Source organism: Lepisma saccharinum, chromosome 13 (genome assembly GCF_977018435.1).
Source record: "Lepisma saccharinum chromosome 13, izLepSacc3.1, whole genome shotgun sequence".
NCBI lineage: Eukaryota > Metazoa > Arthropoda > Insecta > Zygentoma > Lepismatidae > Lepisma > Lepisma saccharinum.
In genome coordinates, this window is record NC_139241.1 from 18,404,111 (window position 1) to 18,422,675 (window position 18,565).

At 35.8% G+C, this 18,565-nt stretch overlaps 1 protein-coding gene across 4 annotated transcripts in view; it reads right to left on the minus strand.

The window, feature by feature from the left end:
- Positions 1 to 18,565, minus strand: part of LOC145997192 (uncharacterized) — a 189,490-nt gene that overhangs the window by 41,388 nt on the left and 129,537 nt on the right. For 2 of the 4 annotated variants that reach the window (XM_083133916.1, XM_083133919.1), the window contains exons 1-2: positions 17,286 to 17,346; positions 2,952 to 3,203 (exon numbers count right to left, since the gene is read on the minus strand). In XM_083133916.1, coding sequence (XP_082990042.1) covers positions 2,952 to 3,082 — 131 coding nt within the window. In that variant the 5' untranslated portion in view covers positions 3,083 to 3,203; positions 17,286 to 17,346. Of the gene's footprint in view, positions 1 to 2,951; positions 3,204 to 16,918; positions 17,034 to 17,285; positions 17,347 to 18,565 lie in introns of those variants that run through there. The other 2 variants (XM_083133917.1, XM_083133918.1) reach the window with 2 other exon arrangements.

An 18,565-nucleotide genomic window follows, 5' to 3' on the forward strand; every position in this document is an offset into this window, starting at 1 on the left:
TACTAATACGTTGCCAAGTAAACTAAGTGTGCATTTTTTTATTATCACTTGTAAGTTTAGACCCACCCGTTACTTACATGTGATTGTTATTTGGAAAAACTTTTTTCACAACGAACCACTTATTTGTTAGCTATCAGAAAACGCTGAAATAAGTTCCATACAATGAGCAGTTTTTTCTCAATTCATCTTTTTATGTGGAAAATTGTCATTTTTTTAAAAAAAAAATAGAAATTCGATTATCTCGAAAACTACTAATTTTCGGACGGGGTATCATATGGTCAAATTTATTGCACATTGTCTCTACTTTAACCTCTTTCAGGGAATACATCTAATTACCAGTCACCCTGTATATAAGTTTATAAAAAATTACCCTCTTGTATTACAAATAAACAAGAATAATATCCTTGGTAAATTTGGAATATTTAGGATAGCAAACCCTTTTCTTTTTTAACAATTATTATTATCATCATATTTTCTACCTCTGAGTGATACAAAATAATACAAAAGCGTGGGGCATTATATATACTTCAATCACAAAAATAAAACTTATCACAAAACTATGACTACAGTACACAGCAAGGTGACATAAGTAAATATGCCACTGTCATGACACTGGCCTGTTTTAAATGAAAACTTATTGCAATTCATACAAATAAAATGGGGCAAAGGAATTTCCAGGACAATCTCCAAATTCCAGGTAAAGCTTGTAAAAATGTGAAATTTCATAACATTTCCATGCCTGGAAAGAATATTTTAAAATTCCAGGTTTTCCACGATGCGTAGGAACCCTGTATTAATCACTACTTAAATAGTTCATATGATAGTATGTTTATAACACATATATTTATGGATAAAACAATAATTAATACCAGGAATGTGTGTTTGCATGGTAATTAAATTATTACTTAGAATGAAGATGACTGTTTCCAAAGAACAGAATTGATAAACAACAGTGGAAAGAAAAGGGTGCATACAGATGGAATGTACAAACAACAATCATACAATTTCCAAAAATTTGAAGTAGGTAACATCACAAAGTAAACGATCCAAAAACATTTTGTTATTTACAGTTCTCATCCAAACAATAATAACCAATTAAACAATACTTTGTTTTCTAATTCCCTTTCTTGTGCTACTACTTGTATGCATTATATGTTGGATAATGCTACAAAAACAGGTTCCAAACTCTTGAAAAATTTCATTCCAAAACATTAAGTTCTTGAGCTTGCTACTTTCTCTTAACAATTGAACAATGGGTATGGAGGCCATGAATTCTTGTTGCACTCTTGAATTTATATGGGATAAATGCTTTTAATGTCACTCACATACTATACCTATAGATACTAATTTTAGGTGATAGAGAACTAATCTTGATTAATTTTTTTTTACTATTACTTCACTTTTCTACTACTTTTGGCTAATTGCAAATCTGAGGATAAAGGGATGTAGGATGAAATTCGTAAAAGGACAACCACCAACATATATGGAAGGGACACAACACAAGACACACAGTGGATTTTAGTGACTGTAAGTTCAAACGCCAGAGTCTAGTTTGTCTCCAAAATGCAGTCCACGTTGAAGAAATGTTGATATTGGGGTGTCTCCACAAATTAAAAAAGGGTTAGCCTATAAACTAGAGTAGAGCCAATACCACTTTCAACCCATATTCATAGCAATGGCAATACCCTTACCAATTCTCACTGATACCAACACTGATGCTTGAAAATCGTAATAAATCAAGTTTTCCTAATTTTGATCAATATGAACATGCAAGTATTCCACTCCAATTACATGCATGAATTTACCAAGAGTTTTCCTTTAAAATATTCAAGAATACCATAAAAATATCAAGAGCAATGAAAAGATTTCTGTGTATGTTTAAAAAATTATGACAACTGCTACAGCTACAATTTGTTTCATTTTCAATTTTCAACAGGCGTAGGTAACAAAAATAAAAGTACAAAAAACCTTGGTAATTGATTTTATATATTTTTTATGACTCTTTTGTTCTGGACTGTTTCCTTGGTTAAGGAGTTTCATGGATGACCATAATATGAGATTGAGAGATTCACAAACACCAAATCAAATCAATATTTATGCAGTAAATGCGACTCAAATTTAACCCCAAAAGAAACACATGCTTTTTGTTGTAAAATCATAATTTATGACTATTCAATATCTGCAGTCATCAAGATGACTTATTAACATATCTTGTTCAGTGCAGAATCCAGCCACATTCCCCCGAGAGATATCAAACTTCCAGGGGAGAGGAGGAATGAATGTCATAGGCATACTTTAAAATTTATTTCAAATATTAAAATTAAATTAAATTAAGTGTAAATTTTGATAAGCTTGCTCAAGCACTTCACCATCATTCCACAGCAAACTGTTGACTAACTAATCATTAAATTAGCTACACCACCTCTGATGCTCTACATGTGTCCATTGTTGAGTTTCTATGAAACAGGATATTATTATGTATTGCGAAACTTCTTAGCTATTGACCGAAAGCTCTTGAAATTTTCGGGAGGGCAGTGGAGAATGAACAGTTCTATTTCCCAAGGGTATTTTTCCCTCTGGCCACCCCTGATGGTGATGCTAGGGACAATGAAAGTAATGATCCCTCTAATACACAGATACACATGTTGTACAAAGATTACATATCTCATGGGCAGCTAGCACTTAAACATGGCATCCACAAGCAAAGCTGAAATTAATAAAATACTTACTTTTCTGTAGCTCCCACGTTGTTAAAATTCATTGTTTCTGTACTGTAACAACTTCCTTAAAATACTTCAAAACAGAAACAAAAAAAATGAACTTTCTAATTACAGTGATGAGAATGAAAACAATAAAATGAAATAAAATAAAAGTTTGGAAGAGACTACAGATTTATATATCATAATTTGCATTGTAAAATTTCAATTACATTTTGCATCTACACAACTTACTTTTCATTTAAATGAATAGTTTCATTTTTACTCCATTCAGGCAATTTACAAAGCTCTGTCATTAGCTCCTCTTTCAAACTTCCAAGTGCCTCTAATATCTCCACATCTGTTAGTTTTTGGTATTCATCCATTTTTTCCCCCAGAAATTTGTCACTTATATCTTCAACGTATCCAAGTATCCATCAAGGCAAAATAAATCATGGCACAGGATTTATTTATTCATTCCTCGAAAGAATGCACATTCTGTTAATTCTGAAATTAAATAGGTAGTTAAAAATTAATTATACAAGTACAAACTTCATTATGTTTTCACAGCAGTTTTTCAGTAATTTTCTGTAAAAACATAAATGTAAGTCAAATGAAATCACCTAGTATGTATTCTCTCTTTAGACTGTGGGACAGTGGGTAGAATTTTGAATCTGTGATGGCAGGGAAGGAATCTTCTCCTATCAAATACCTGTGAGGGTGAGACTGGGGATGAGCCAAGTCAGATAGTTATTCTTGACAAATATGTTATAATGGACAACTTCCTATGCAATGCACATGAAGTCCCAATTGTGAAGGCTGCAGAAAAGAAATGAAAAGGTGTTTCACATGCAATGAACTTTAACTCTGCACATTCTGGCATGGGGCATGAGAAGGAAACTATCAAATCTGCGACAGTGCTATCACACAGAGAGATACTGCATTTAAGGCATTACAGAGTTCCTTTCTGATTGACACTGAACAAGCAAGAGAAAAATGCAGTATTGCATGTGACATGTGCCAGTAATTCTGAGTTCAAATCACTACTTTATTTTTGATTTTTGCATAATTAATCTGTATTGACCACTTAAGAGGAAATTATGCCTCTCGTCCGAGTGCGACCGTCTCCCTCCCCCTTTCCCAGAAAGACAAGAGTTTTTTTTCCCCCCAGTTTACTTGTAATGAGAAACAATCAATTCCACTTCTTCTCCGTAACTATTGGACTTTCGACTTTCAAATTTATATGAGACATTATTCAAAGGTGTATTTCGTAATGTGTACAATCAAATTCTCTGTAACACAAATGGTTTGATTATTGGTTTTAATTACATTAAGTTTGGCAACAGTGTTCAATTGCCTCGCTGAAATGGTCAGCTTGTCGCTTTCCTTCTTCTTCCTCATTTCCAGCCAGGGTAAACAAAACAGGTTTCGAGAATCGACGGAACCGAGCAGGCAGGCAGTGATTTGGGAGTGGGGGGTGAAATTCATCCTCAAGAATAGCTGTGGACAGGGACAGCTTGACAAAATGCGCAGCCGCTTCTCTTCTTCCCTTGCCTGTGGCTATAAGGAACACAGATGGCAGGTTACTCTTTCCCAATGGTTCCCAACCTTTGCAAGACCATGGCCTTTTTTTTTTAGGACAATGCCTAGTCACAACAAATTTATTCATAATTGCCCTTCCATTATTTTAAAAAGTTCGTACTAACATGATAATTAAAAGGTAAAGGTAAAAGGTATGGTACAATCATAAAAAACTGGCAAATATAAAATTGAATCTAAATTAGTTATGAATAACTGGACCAATGCAGCTAATAAAGTAACATATAAAATCATCAGGCCATCATCATAAAATTAATCTGAACTGATTTTTTACATCATTTTCTGATCAAAAATGTGTAATATTGTTTAGGGTAAAATTTATTATTGTATTATTATAAATTCATTAATCTTAATTGTGTTTCTAATAATTGAAACTGCACTCACACATAGAAGTCAGCTACACAGGGAAAGCAACAGAAGAATGACAACTTTGTCGCTGAAATCAACGTAGAAGCAATGGTACAGAATTCTGTAAACTGAATGAGGGCCAAACTTCAGTATTTGGATAATAATAGAAGCACTATTGTTGCGGTGGCCGTGGTGGCTCAGTCGGTAACGTGTCTGACTACCATGCTCAAGGTCCCGGGTTCGATCCCCGGCCGGTTCAAATCCGGGAACTTTTCTAACAATGGAAGCGGCCCCGGCGCCCACCCAGCATCGAATAACATGGGTACCTGGGGGAAACCCTGGGGGGTAAAGGCGGTCAGGGGCGTGGTGCTGATCACATCACCCCCACTCACGACTGGATCAAGAAAGTGTGGGGCGTTACCCCCACACCCCCTATACGCCTTCATGGCGTGGTGCTATGCACAGGGGAGCACTTTACCTTTTTACCTTTACTATTGTTGTTGCAATTTTTCCAGAGAGATTTGCTGCCTCCTGATGTATGTTGAATTTTGTCTGACACACACTACCAATTTTTTACAATCGTTTATATCTTTTTATTTAATCTTCATCGTTTTAAATTTGATATATCTACATAGAATTCTTGATTTTTCATTATAGCTTTCCCCCTTTTAAACCTTAATTGTGACACAATATATTTTTTTTCTCTCGTGACGAAAACTTATTCGTGATTAGATAAATTTCAAACCTAATATCGAAGTTAAAAATGCATTGAATCGATAAAATTGAGTGTAAAATGCTGGAAGCAGTTTATGTTTTCATATTCTATCATTTAAATCAAAGAATAAATGGTTTCACAATTCCAATATAAACACTTTGACCAAAATTTATCATTGCTTTTAAAGCTTTTTCTTGAACACAATGTGTAAAAGTTACTTACAAAATAGAATAACTATGATTTTTAGTCCACTTTAGCGTAACCCGGTCATGGAAACCTACAACGATGACTGAGGATTCATTGTGCTGACCACATGTTACCCCATAACTGATGATGATTTCCCACTTCGGTACGAGGGAGTGAGGCCCGGCAGTTGGTAGGTAGCCCCTGGCACTCACGGTCTGTTGTGCCACGGGTTACTATTATTTATATATATATATATACCTCTGATTGTAATAAATTCTTTATGTTATTTCATGATAAGCACATCAATGGCCCAAGACACTGTCACATTCGATTTCCACAATAAATTCACAACAGATCTACCTTTAAATTGTTATAAGAGTTTCCATCAATTCACAATCATTGTAACTATTTACTGAATTAAGGGTTCGCGTCTTGAGCTATAATTTGGAACGTTGCGAGCAATAGTTCTCATGAAATGGTCATATCAATCTTTGATGAGAGTAAATTATCTACAAATACGCGTATTTTGTATAATAATAGTGATAAAGGATAACAAATGTGGTATGAAATTGCTAGCCTGACCCCCTACAACAATTTCTGGTGACACAGGAATTGGTTTTTAGATTATATTTAGTTCAGTCTTCGTAGAGTTGCCTGCATCTGTTTTCAAAAATAAGCTCATGAATATTCACTGTGAAATGAGATTTGAAAAGTATAAATTGTGTAAACTTTGGGCTATACAAATTCAGGTTCGAAAGACAAATTCAATGGTACGCAGATCACGTAAAGTAAAAAAAAAGTAAAGTGTTCCCCTGTGCTTAGCACCACACCATGAAGGCATATAGGGGGTGTGGGAGTAACGCCCCACACTTTCTTGATCCGGTCATGAGTGGGGGTGATGTGATCAGCATCACGCCCCTGACCGCCTTTACCCCCCAGGGTTTCCCCCAGGCACACATGTTATTCGACGCTGGATGAGCACCAGTGCCGCTTCCGTTAGAAAAGTTCCCAGATTTGAACCGGCCGGGGATCGAACCTGGGACCTTGAGCATGGTAGTCAGACACGTTACCGACTGAGCCCCCGCGGCCAATCACGTAAATTTATAATTTATATTTTCAACATATAGCTAGCCTACGTATTTTCTAATTTATAATGTGATCAGCAATGAATATACATCTAAGTCGTGAGGTATATACTAATGAAATTTGTCGAGAAATCTTACTAATGGGAGAATTAATAGAATTTTCAAGAAAATGTGAACATTGCCCAGGATGGTGTTCGAACCTGAAATCTTCGGTGGTGGGATTTTGAGTCGATAACTCATAATGTTTAGCCACTCAATAAATCAATCAGTTTCATCTTCCCTTCCTAGTCTTGGTTAATCGAATTATATAAATAGCAATATATTGAAGTTTATATGATGTGTATATAAGTACACACATATTTACTTCACCTTTAGATAAATTTGGATGGGAAAAAGTTACCAGAGAAATTAAATCGAAAGAAGAAAGTATATGGCCTTTATTGAAATCACAATCCCATAATTTAGAACTGACTGTATTTAATTATTATTTTAGTTGCTTTTCTACTTCTTGGGTTAATTGTGATGATGATGACGACAGAAAATAGCTATAATGGAATTGACATCCGCTCTATCTATACCCAGAATTCGAACTAACTGCCATTTTGAGACACATATCTAGGACAGATTCTTGATATAGCCAAACCTACATCCAGAAATTTCGTATCCAAATTATGAGTGAAAAATATGCAGAAATAGATCACTTCAAGTCACAATATGACACAGAAAATAGCTTCTTGTATCAAAATCATGTCTAACTGATTATCGCATGAAGTATCTTCTTATCCTCAAGTCATACACATACTTCCAACATACATTGATGCAATCCTTCGCATCGGGGTGGTTAGCGTAGAACACTAACCCTTTAGATGTTCTCGGTTCGAATCCTAAGAAAGGCATAGGTATATGAGAAGAGTGGCCTGACGACATTTCTTCTATGGAACCTTCGAATATGGTGTTCTGCACCTTTCCTTTCTCCAATAATCTTCCATTTCTGTAAGGTTTACTCTTCTAACAAAGGTCTGGTTGACACTTGTTTGCACTTGTTACAAATATCACCAACTCCCGTTGCTTCGTAAAAGACACCGCATGGGAAGGAACAGGTTCAAGCATTCCATTGAATGCCAAAAGCAATTGGAACATTAGCAATGGTCCTTCCGAAATGTTTCGGGGGGGGGGGGGGGGTGCCAACCACCAGGAAAGACCCTCTCTCCTGAAAAGAGTTGAGGTTGACTTCACCTGTTTATGGTATTTGGAAACACTGTTGCCAAACTTAATGTAATTAAAACCAATTATCAAACCATTTGTGTTACAGAGAATTTGACTGTATAGATTAAGAAATACACCTTTGAATTGTCTCATAAAAATTTGAAGGTTGCAAGTACAATAGTTACAGAGAAGGAGTGGAATCGATTGTTTCCCATTACAAGTAAACGGGAAAAACTCAGTCTTTCTGGGAAAGGGGGGGAGGGAGACGGTCGCACTCGGACGAAAGGCATCATTTCCTCTTAAGGGATCTAAAAAACTGGCCAGTGCACAATCAGACATATTTCTGAAAATGGGGGCAAAAATCTTACTTGGTGAATACAGATACTTCAAGCTGACATTATTCCTAATTAGAATGCAATACGTATAAAAACATGAAACGTAATGGGCTTTCATTTTTAATTTGTTTTCTCCACGAGCTTGACCATTTTGAATTAGAGTCAATATTACATGTGGAAGAAGTCCTAAAATAATCAAATCCATACATTTAGGATTCACAGTCAGAAATGCATATTTGCCCTTCTTTGAGTTAACTTGTCAAAATTGTTCATCTCCATTGGCAAAGTGCCAAGGATGTAACACACCTTAGCAGATAAAGTACAACACACTTTGTTGCAAACTAATGTGTGGAAAACTGTCAGATTTTCCTGAATGGCAGCTGAGAGGTATGTAAAACTGAGATGGCGTATCTGGTCTCTAATGTATTCTGATTCTGCTTGACTTATGTTATATACAACATTCAATGCAGGGTTATTGGTCAGCGTGAAGCCATATGCAACTTACATTCTTTTTGCATTTCGTAACTGTGCATTGGCATGAGTTGGCAGCCACTATTCTCTTGGTTGCATTTGTAAGACCCAATGAATCATTTGGCGCAAATGTCTTCATCCAACCTTACCGCACAAAGTTTGAAAGTCAGAAAGAAATGCACATCATTGCAACTCAGCTGAAAACAGCAGTGTATGAACATGCTCTACCGAAAGAAAGTGCAGACCTTGCCGATTTTCAGAATATGTGCAACTGAAGCCCAGACAGATAATGTTTTGATAACTCAACAACAGTCTCAATGAGTGAAAGTGTGTGTCAGACATCTGTGAAATGGCATCTGGGATATGTATAGGTTTCACCTAACTTAAATCCTCATTAATGTTAACACCTTGATGGAACTATTTGCATTTTGAGGCAGCCCCATCACAATTCTACAGGGAACTAATAGTTTAAAGGCTCTGCTTTCACGTAAAAATTTCGATTCTGTCCCCATGTTCTGTATTTCCTGAATTCTGGCCAAGTGCAGTGGTGAAAAGTTGCAATCAGCTGAATAAAAAAAAAATGCCCACCTTACTCTATATGTGATACTGCATACAAATAAGTGATATAATTTTCCCCTCCCCAATTTTCCCTTCAATTTTGAGAAGTATGAGTTCCATTGACATAGATTATTGACTTAAGGGTCAATATATCTTAAAACCCGATAACATTTTTTTAATTCGTGACTTTTGATCCCAATCTGTGCAGTCTGTTGAATAGAAAGAGTGAGATATTCATTAGTAAAACAGGTAAATTGTGCTCAAATTATAACTATTCTCAAACACTTCAGCATTTATGCAATTAAGTTAACAGAATGAGTTTGCTTTCCTTTTAAGTCCACTCTATAGAGAGAAAGGCTAATTGGAACTGGACCTACAGTTTAAAGTGGGATTAAAACCTCTATGTATATTCACCGGGTATTGAACCCATCATATACATGGGAAATGTATAACTATATATTACTAAATTGATTTTTATTGTGTTCATTGGTAAAAAAAAAAAACTCCCTCAGGAGAGACTCTCATGTAGTGGTGTAATTGATGGAAGGCCCATAACAGGCTGCGGCTCAGTGGTTGAGAAAGAGTACACTAGAGTATTTCGTAGACAAAGTCAATACCTACAGAATCATCTGATGGTTGATGATTCTGTAGGTATCTGACTTACAATCCATGGGTCCCAGGTTTGATGCCCATTGGACACATATAATGGTTCCCTAGATTGATTGATTGATTTTTGTTATTTAGCATCACTTTTCTGTCACCTTTGGCTAATTGTGAAAATGAGAATGAATGATGGATGATATAAGAAAATTGATGAAGGGACACTCACAAAGAACACCCATGCCCAGGCCGGGATTTAAACTGAGGAACCGTCATGTCGTAGCAAGATGTGCTAACTAATCTAGCATGGAGATCAACACATAGTGATTAAGATTACACTTTAAACTGCAGTCTTAGTCCCAATTAGCCTATCTGTGCATATAGTGGATTGAAAAACTAACCCCTAGACAAAATCCATCAGATAAATGTTGAACCAATATTATAAACACCTGTTGCCAATACACACCATAACTTAAGTGCGTAATAACTAAAAGTTATGATTGATTGAGTTTATTTTACTTCGCATTTTGTGCCTCTTGGCTAATTTGTGAAGATGGGGATGAAATTAATGAATGGACATTCAGAAACAACAAAGCCCAAGCGCGATTCGAACCTGGGACCCTTGGCTAAAAGCTATCAAAATCTAACATAAAATAATCTTCTAATTTCTGACCATGCATCAAAACAAACAAAAACACATAGGAACAGCTTCCAAAATGAGTCAAATAAAACAGTAGACCATACTTAATACAGAGGAAATATTTATAAGAAATATATTGACACAAATAAATTAAGAACTTCAATGTATTTTCTCAATTATAACCAATCCTAACGTAAGAAAAATGGATTATTTTTCTGAAAAATAAAATGGATCGTGAAAATCGAAAAATGTGACATACAAAATCCATGCACAAAAAGAAGTTTCACAACATGGAGGAAAACATGCTATAAGAGAAAACAAAGCGGATGCACTTGGAAAAGAAATTAGCAAAATTAGGAATTATCATTATTTGATATGTACTAATAAACATGGTGAATGAGGAAAATCCCCCAAAACGTAATACATCCCAATAACCTGAATCTACTCTACAATACTGACTACTACCAATTTGGTCGACTCTAATATCGTATTAAAGATTATGGATACTAGAGATTGGACTCCCATGAAATTAACCTGTATACGTAAAAAAAATTACATCAAAATTTTCAATTATGTGTTAATTTGCAGTAACCATTTATCTTTCGGTATGCCCTCAATTTTTTATTGTGTTAGTTCCAGTTTTCTGGTGCTTTCCAGATGACTGCTCCCTTTGAAATTCAATAAAGTACATGTGTTCAAATTGTGATGAAACTTAAATACAGTGAAAGTATAAAAATATTCTGAATAAAATTCTTCATTTTCAGATTTTTACAATTGGTCAAAAAAGTCTCTCATTAATTTTTCTAGGCACTGGTTAACCCTACAAATACGACCTTTGTTTTGTTTTGAAGCTCCTTGTTGTTTTTCTATTTTCATTTCAATTCATGTTGCAAAACCAATTTTACACAGATTTTTATTCAAAGAAGTTCATTGAATGTGGCAACACCACTCATGCTGTCATTGCAGGCATGTCCGATAAACTGTGGAATCTGTAGGTAATCAAAATTTATTACATACAATAATCATTGCCAAATGTGCTGTTACTGGGACCAAAGAGTAAAGAAAGCAAAAAAAGAATTTTAAAAGGGATGTTGACTCCAGTCATTCCTGGAAATCACTTCACTATAAAAGCATGACATCCACCAATAAAACACCAGGTTCCAGAGTGAACCAATAAGTAAATAGTGTCCAATATCTGTCCATCATAGTCATACATTTAATCATATACTGTTCTTCTATTCTACATTGTTCTTTTGAACATAAATAACTTTTTTTCGAAATCCAAACAATGCTCATTACTTTAACGAAGGTTCAAATTTCATGTGAAATTGATTACCAAAATTCTACGATAATTAGTCATCCTGCTAGGAAAAATTGGAAAAAAAATCATAAAACAATCGAAAGTTACCTTTGAAGAAAATTTATGAATTTTTATGTTGACTTTGTAAGCATAAATTCGACATTTTTTAAATGAAATTGGCAACCCTGCTGTACAAACACTGTGTATCACTGAGAGCTAAAATTTTACGCATGTGAGTTGCTTCATGTCCTCTACCATTCTACCAAATTTCAGAAAATCTGAGAGGTCGAGTTGGGAGCTGTGATCATTTGGCATGGAATGGCCCAATTCTCTACTGTTAACTTTTCATTGTTTAATGTGAAATATTACTGTTAATTAATGGTTGCACCTCTAAGCAAACTAATACTACAATAATAATAACCCATGGCTCTACAGCCTATAAGGGCCTTGGCCTATCTCCCTCCCACAGTCCAACCTAGAGGTGTAGAGTTCTTCAACCAGTAATGAGGTGACATGGGGTCAGCAAGATGAACCCCCAGCTGTTATAGGAGATTTTATGACTGGGTTATGCTACTCACTCGTAGCTCCCCAATTTCCTCATGATAATGGGATGCCACTGGTCCTGTACACAGGCCAAAAACCCAGGCAGACTAGAACCCATGCCATCCCGCAGTCGGAGTCCAAAGCACAGCACATTAGACCGTACGGCCATGGAGGAGAACAAACTAATACTACTAGTGCATATAAACTACTTTTGATGGAAATATCTGAACACTACTTTTATGCTAGTGCCTTGTTTAGAATAGGATTTCAGTAATTTTCCATACTGAAGTATATCAGATAAATTCATGGAGTCAGGAGAAATCAGATAACTTGCTTAATTCAAGCAAGCTTGTAAGAAACTGTATGCTATTATCTTTATCTCTTGCAGAAGCCCTGAAGCATGAAATTTCACAATGAGGTAAAAATCTTGAATTACACTCAATTTTCCTTCCCTTAAGTGAATTTTTTTGCACTTGTAGAATAGAAAAAACTGTTACTTTCAAGAAATTTAAAGCACATACAGCATATAAAATACCAAGATTTAGCCACTTTAAAATACAATCATTTGGAATTTCTTGACTGTTTGGGAGCCCAAAGTCAAGATGCAGTCATTTTTATTTATATTATTTTTTTCAGTACTCTTCGGTGCTTCAAATTGGATCAGTGGTACCGCAAAAGAGAGCAGATTACATGGCCCCTGTTTGACGTCTGTGCATTATGAAGAAGTACCAAAAGATTAAATGCAAAAAATATAATAATAACAACAGGTAAAATATAGGTTTCTATCATTGAAGAGCAAGATTTGTAACCTTAGTGTGTCCCCTACCCAGAGAAAAATCTAGAGTCGTCCTTGCGTAGCAATGGATGTGAATATGTAACAAAATTGGGTATGTTTAATCTAGTTTACCCCTTTGGAAATTATGTTAATTTTTATAGTCAACAGATTTATATGTATTATGTAATATAAAATACGTTCCAGCATGTGAAAAACACAAATAACGAAAATGTTTTCATCCCAAAGTATGACCTACACAAGTAACAACAGAACAAGTGGAAAATTGTATTAAGTTCTAAACCTAACAACGTAAAATTATGGCCGCGACTATTTTCACCAGTTGTTGAGAATAGCATAAGAGCTATTTTCACCAGCAAAAGTAATTACCTGACCATAGCATTGTATTTGGCACAAGTTCCTTTTGTTTTATTGCAATTTCATAATGCTACGAATGCAATTTTTATATGGTTCAATTTCGATTTATATCTGTTAACACATATTGCGGAGTTTTAGCAATTACTTAAGATTTTGTTCAATGTATGCTTTTGTAGTTATGTTAGGCAGGCCACGTTTGGTTCTATTAGCATTAAAATAAAGTCCCTAAATGCATTATACTAAGCTTCCGATTTACTTGTACATTAATTCCCACTAACCTACAATAGTCAGTTGACAATGGAAAATACATTTTCCATGGGAAACATGCATGCTTGCCTAAGGTAATTTTTAAGTAGTTTTTTCAACATAACTAACTTTTTCGAAATCCAAATAGTGCTCATTACGTTAAGGAAGATTCAAATTTTGTGTGACAATGATTGCCAAAATTCTATGTTAGTCTTCCTGCTAGGAGAATTTGAAAAAAAAAAAACATAAAACAATCGGAACCGTTACCCACATTGTAAGCAAGGAGTACCAAGTTCGATACCCGTTGGAGGCACATTGAGGTTCGGATCCCATTTTAAAATGTAGGCCCACTCCCGATTAGCCGACCTGGGCATAAAGTGGACTTAAAATCTCATTGACAGTAGTACTAAAGTTACTGCCAAGGAGTTAATTTAAATTAAAAATTGGTGCAACTACTACCAAGTAGTGAGAATAGCAGAAAGTGCTAAGACACAAAATTACATGATCTGGTGTTGGGAAGTTTTTACAGAAATAATATTAATGCTAACGATCCTCAAAGTGACCTGCCTAACCTAACAACGCAAGCATTAAGGAATGCAATACCCCTTCATACTTACATCATGTGAGATATTTCCAGTACCAATTCATATCAGAACACTGAGGTATTTTCCAACTTCATAGTGTGCAGAAAAATTACTTGTTGTTGTCCATAAGCTTCTTACACATCAACAACTAAAGAATGCAAACATACATGTAGTAGGCCAAGTTGAAGATCACACATGCACCATTTAAAATCTGGTGATAATAGCTCAAAAGCTTCACCACCTGGTGAAAATAGTCACTCTGTAAAATTATAGCTGCTGTTGTGGAATGTTGTTTGTTTGATTTGCTTTATTTTACTTTGCCTTTTGTGCCACTTTGGCTAATTTGCAAAGATGGGGATGAGTGATGATATGATGAATGGACACTCACAAACATCTATGCCCAGGACAGGATTCGAACTGGCACGTTGTAGCACGATGTGCCAACCACTCTGCCATGGGGGCCAGCGTGTAATGTCATGTTGGATGTTACATTTACTTGTATGGAGCCGTCGGGTAAAACTATTAAGTCTTGTTTCCATGTTTAATAAAACACAAAATTAACTAAATTCAGAATTTATATCGAATCTTTGTCTGAAAAAGACCCTGTTAGAGGGTGGAAACGTCATAGTGCCTTACTTTACAATACATTTTCCCTTGGTCAGCATTTTAGTGAAATCGGGTTGTTAGATAAGATACGATTTATTTCCATCCACTTGATCATATGAGTACAAATAGTACTATGATATGGGATAGGTCAACACCACTTAGAAATGCCACGCTAAGGTAACATATGTACTTTGTTTAACAATAACACATTTTTGAGAGACAAAAACAACGGAAAATATTCATAAACAACATATTCCTCTTAAACCATGCAAAATATTTCACTTTCTCGAGGTGGTACAGAGGGTCACGAGTACTACATTTGGTAAAATTTCAGTAACCACCAAACGTCTCTATAGTGCAGGAGGCCTTAGAAAGATCGTTTCGCGGGCTTGTAGCAGACGACAATATGTGGATGTGTCTGTGAGAACCGATCAGGTACGCGAATGAGCGAGCCCGGTTGCCACAGCTAGCTCACTGCACCATTCTGGAAGGGTGAGTGACCTCTGCCTCTTGCTACCTCGGCCTGTTTGTTTGGCTGAGGAGCAGACGACACAAAAGTAGCGGCAACAGTGTGCGAGCAACGTCTGCTGTTAGCCCGCGAAACACTCTTTCTAAGGCCTCCTGCACTATAATTCCCTTATTTTTCATATTGATGCTTATGTATTCTGCATTCCTAAGGATTCTTGAAGGTGGCATTTAGTTTTTTCCACGTAAATAATCTCAATTTTAGACATATTGAGTAATTTTTGTTTGTTCGCTTTTGCTTGGGTTACACGCGATATGGCGGAGAAATCTTGACTAGCGTTGTCCATGATCAGTGGTTATGCAGTGTTGCAACCTTCTTCATAGAAAAATACCTACTTTTGTGTTACTGATTTTGTATTTCTTTCCAGGTTCGAAAAATGCACGAACCATGCACGGCAAGGTTAGGTTAGGCAAACATAGTTAAAATTGTTTTTTTAAAATTAGAAAAATATTCTTTTCAGGTTCGAAAACCCCATGAACCATGCATGGATAGCCCCACAAACCATTCATAAATAGCCCCACGAATCATGCATGGCAAGGTTAGGTTAGGCAAACATAGTTAAATTTGTTTTTTAAAATTAGAAAAATATTTTTTTCAGGTTAGAAAACCCCACAAACCATGCACAGATAGCCCCACGAACCATTCATGGATAGCCCCACGAACCATTCATGGATAGCCCCATGAACCATTCATGGATAGCCCCATGAACCATTCACGGATAGCCCCATGAACCATTCACGGATAGCCCCATGAACCATTCACGGATAGCCTCACGAATCATTCATGAATAGCCCCATGAACCATTCATAAATATCGAAACGAACCATTCAGGGATAGCCCCACGAACCATTCATGAATAGCCCTACGAACCATTCATAAATAGCCCCACGAACCATGCATGGATAGCCCCAGGCACCATTTATAAACAGCCCCACGAACCATGCATGGCAAGGTTAGGTTAGGCAAACATAGTTAAAAATTGTTTTTTTAAAATTAGAAAAATTGAAGATAATTTATTTTTTGAGACATTCCAATTACTTCACAATTCCATGGTGAGTTACAAATTCTACTGGATCTTCAACGCCGTGCAATTTCACCATGCATCCTGTACACATCATGTTGTCGTGTCGCAAGTTCGTAATCAGAAATGATGAACAGGAACGCACGTTAATTTACGTTCTACAACTGTTACACAGTAACAAAACCGCGTATTTGGAAACACTGACCGGTTGTTACGTCACTAAACGCACGCAAAAATTTGGTTCACGTAGTAGACGGACATCAAGGGAACAGCTTTCGTGCATCGGAGTGATTTTAATGTCGAAAATTACATGATTTACCGGCAAAAAAATTTAAAGAGGGGAAAACACACTTCCAAGACCTTCCTAAAGTATAAATAAACTCATTTCGGTAAGTACTTTCTCCTGAAGAAATACGTTTTGCGGAAACGAAAATTGTACCCTACATTTTTTAAAACAATATGATATACCACTTAACGGACATATTAGTGTATAGTTGCATTACCTCTATGATACGATAGGGATTGAATCTTCTCGAAGTAATCTCACTTCCGTAACGCTTTGAAATATATTTTTCAATCACAACTCAAATAAATTTCATACACTTTACAAGAATATTCAAAATGTGAACACTGTAGTGTTTACATTAAATTCAACAAATTTGCATTACAACATCACTTTGGTCATAAAATATTTAGAGAGATTTATCTCGAAAGCCATTAAGCATCATTTACAATTCGTAATTGCAAGGCTATATTGTACAAACGTTTTTCCGTTTCAACGTTAAAATAATATGTGTTCGCTAATAGTACATATTTCATGCTTGGATTTGCCACTGTTTTGTGAAATAATCAATTTTCTTAGGTACTTACAACAGTTGTTTTCTTTACGGGAATCCATTTTGTAAACACGCAGTATTGCCAGGTAGTGATGGGCATCGATTACACTGGTCGACATTTTTTCAAAAGTTGAACCATTGGTTGAACGATGTTTTGAAATGAATAGGTGACTCTGAAAGGATTTTTCATGCTGAATTCAAATTTGAAAACCGTTTTGCTCCATCACGTCACAATTTTTCACAAATCGTGAAAACTGAATAGCATATAGGGGTCTATTATGGTATTATTGGGATCATTTGGGGATTATATAATCATATTACAGACACATAGAATAAATAATTTTTGCAAATATAGTAATCAGCAGGCGCGTCGCCTGATAATGTTCGCATGAGCACGTGAACACTCATGTATATGTTCTAAATTACGTACATATTAAATGCACACAACTATATTTCTTCGAAATAATACTTTTTTGATGTTCGAGTATACACACACAATCAGGGTTGGCAAAATTTGTGTTTTTTTTAAAAAGAACAAAATAAACTGTTTTTTTTTGTTTAAAACATGTTTTTTTTGGTTTTAAACATAGTTTTAAACATGAGTTTTAAAAATCATGTTTCAAACAAAACAAATTCAACCTTTTCCCAGTAAATTATAGTTAAAGTCGTTAAAGATAAAAATACTCATTTTTATGAGTACAATGGCGACAAGGACAGTTTATTTACCTTTGGAGATAAGGTTTACCATACTACAGGGTAGGGGTGTGCATTACAGAATTTTTTGGGTCGGGACGGGGAAAATTCTCAATTTTCCGAAAAAGTCGGAAAATTTTCGGGACGGGATTTGTTCGAAATTTCCCAAAGCTCTTGAAATCTCGAATTCTACCCGTAATTTCCATCTTAAGTGCTTGTTTTTGCACTTCTGGTACAAAACCACAATGCAAAGAACGTCTAGAATTGACGACGAAATTTTCTTTCCCGATCCCGGTCCCGACTTTTCGGGATCCCGCACACCTCTACTGCAGGCATAGGCGCCAACTCCATGGGACTTGGGGGGGGGGGGCTCGAGCCCCCAATATTAATAATGTGGGGGCAGAGACCCCCAAATAATTTTGCTTAAGAGGTTCTAATGTATTATTTTACTTCTCTTGTAAAGTTTACTCTGAATTGTGCAACATGCACGTAACTTTTAATACACATTTAAAATTTTCTAGACCATCAACTTTGCGGGACTGAAACCGCTAAACCATCAACTTTGGGGAGGCTATGACCAGAGACAGCGAAACGCATGATTTATTACTAGTATATACTAAG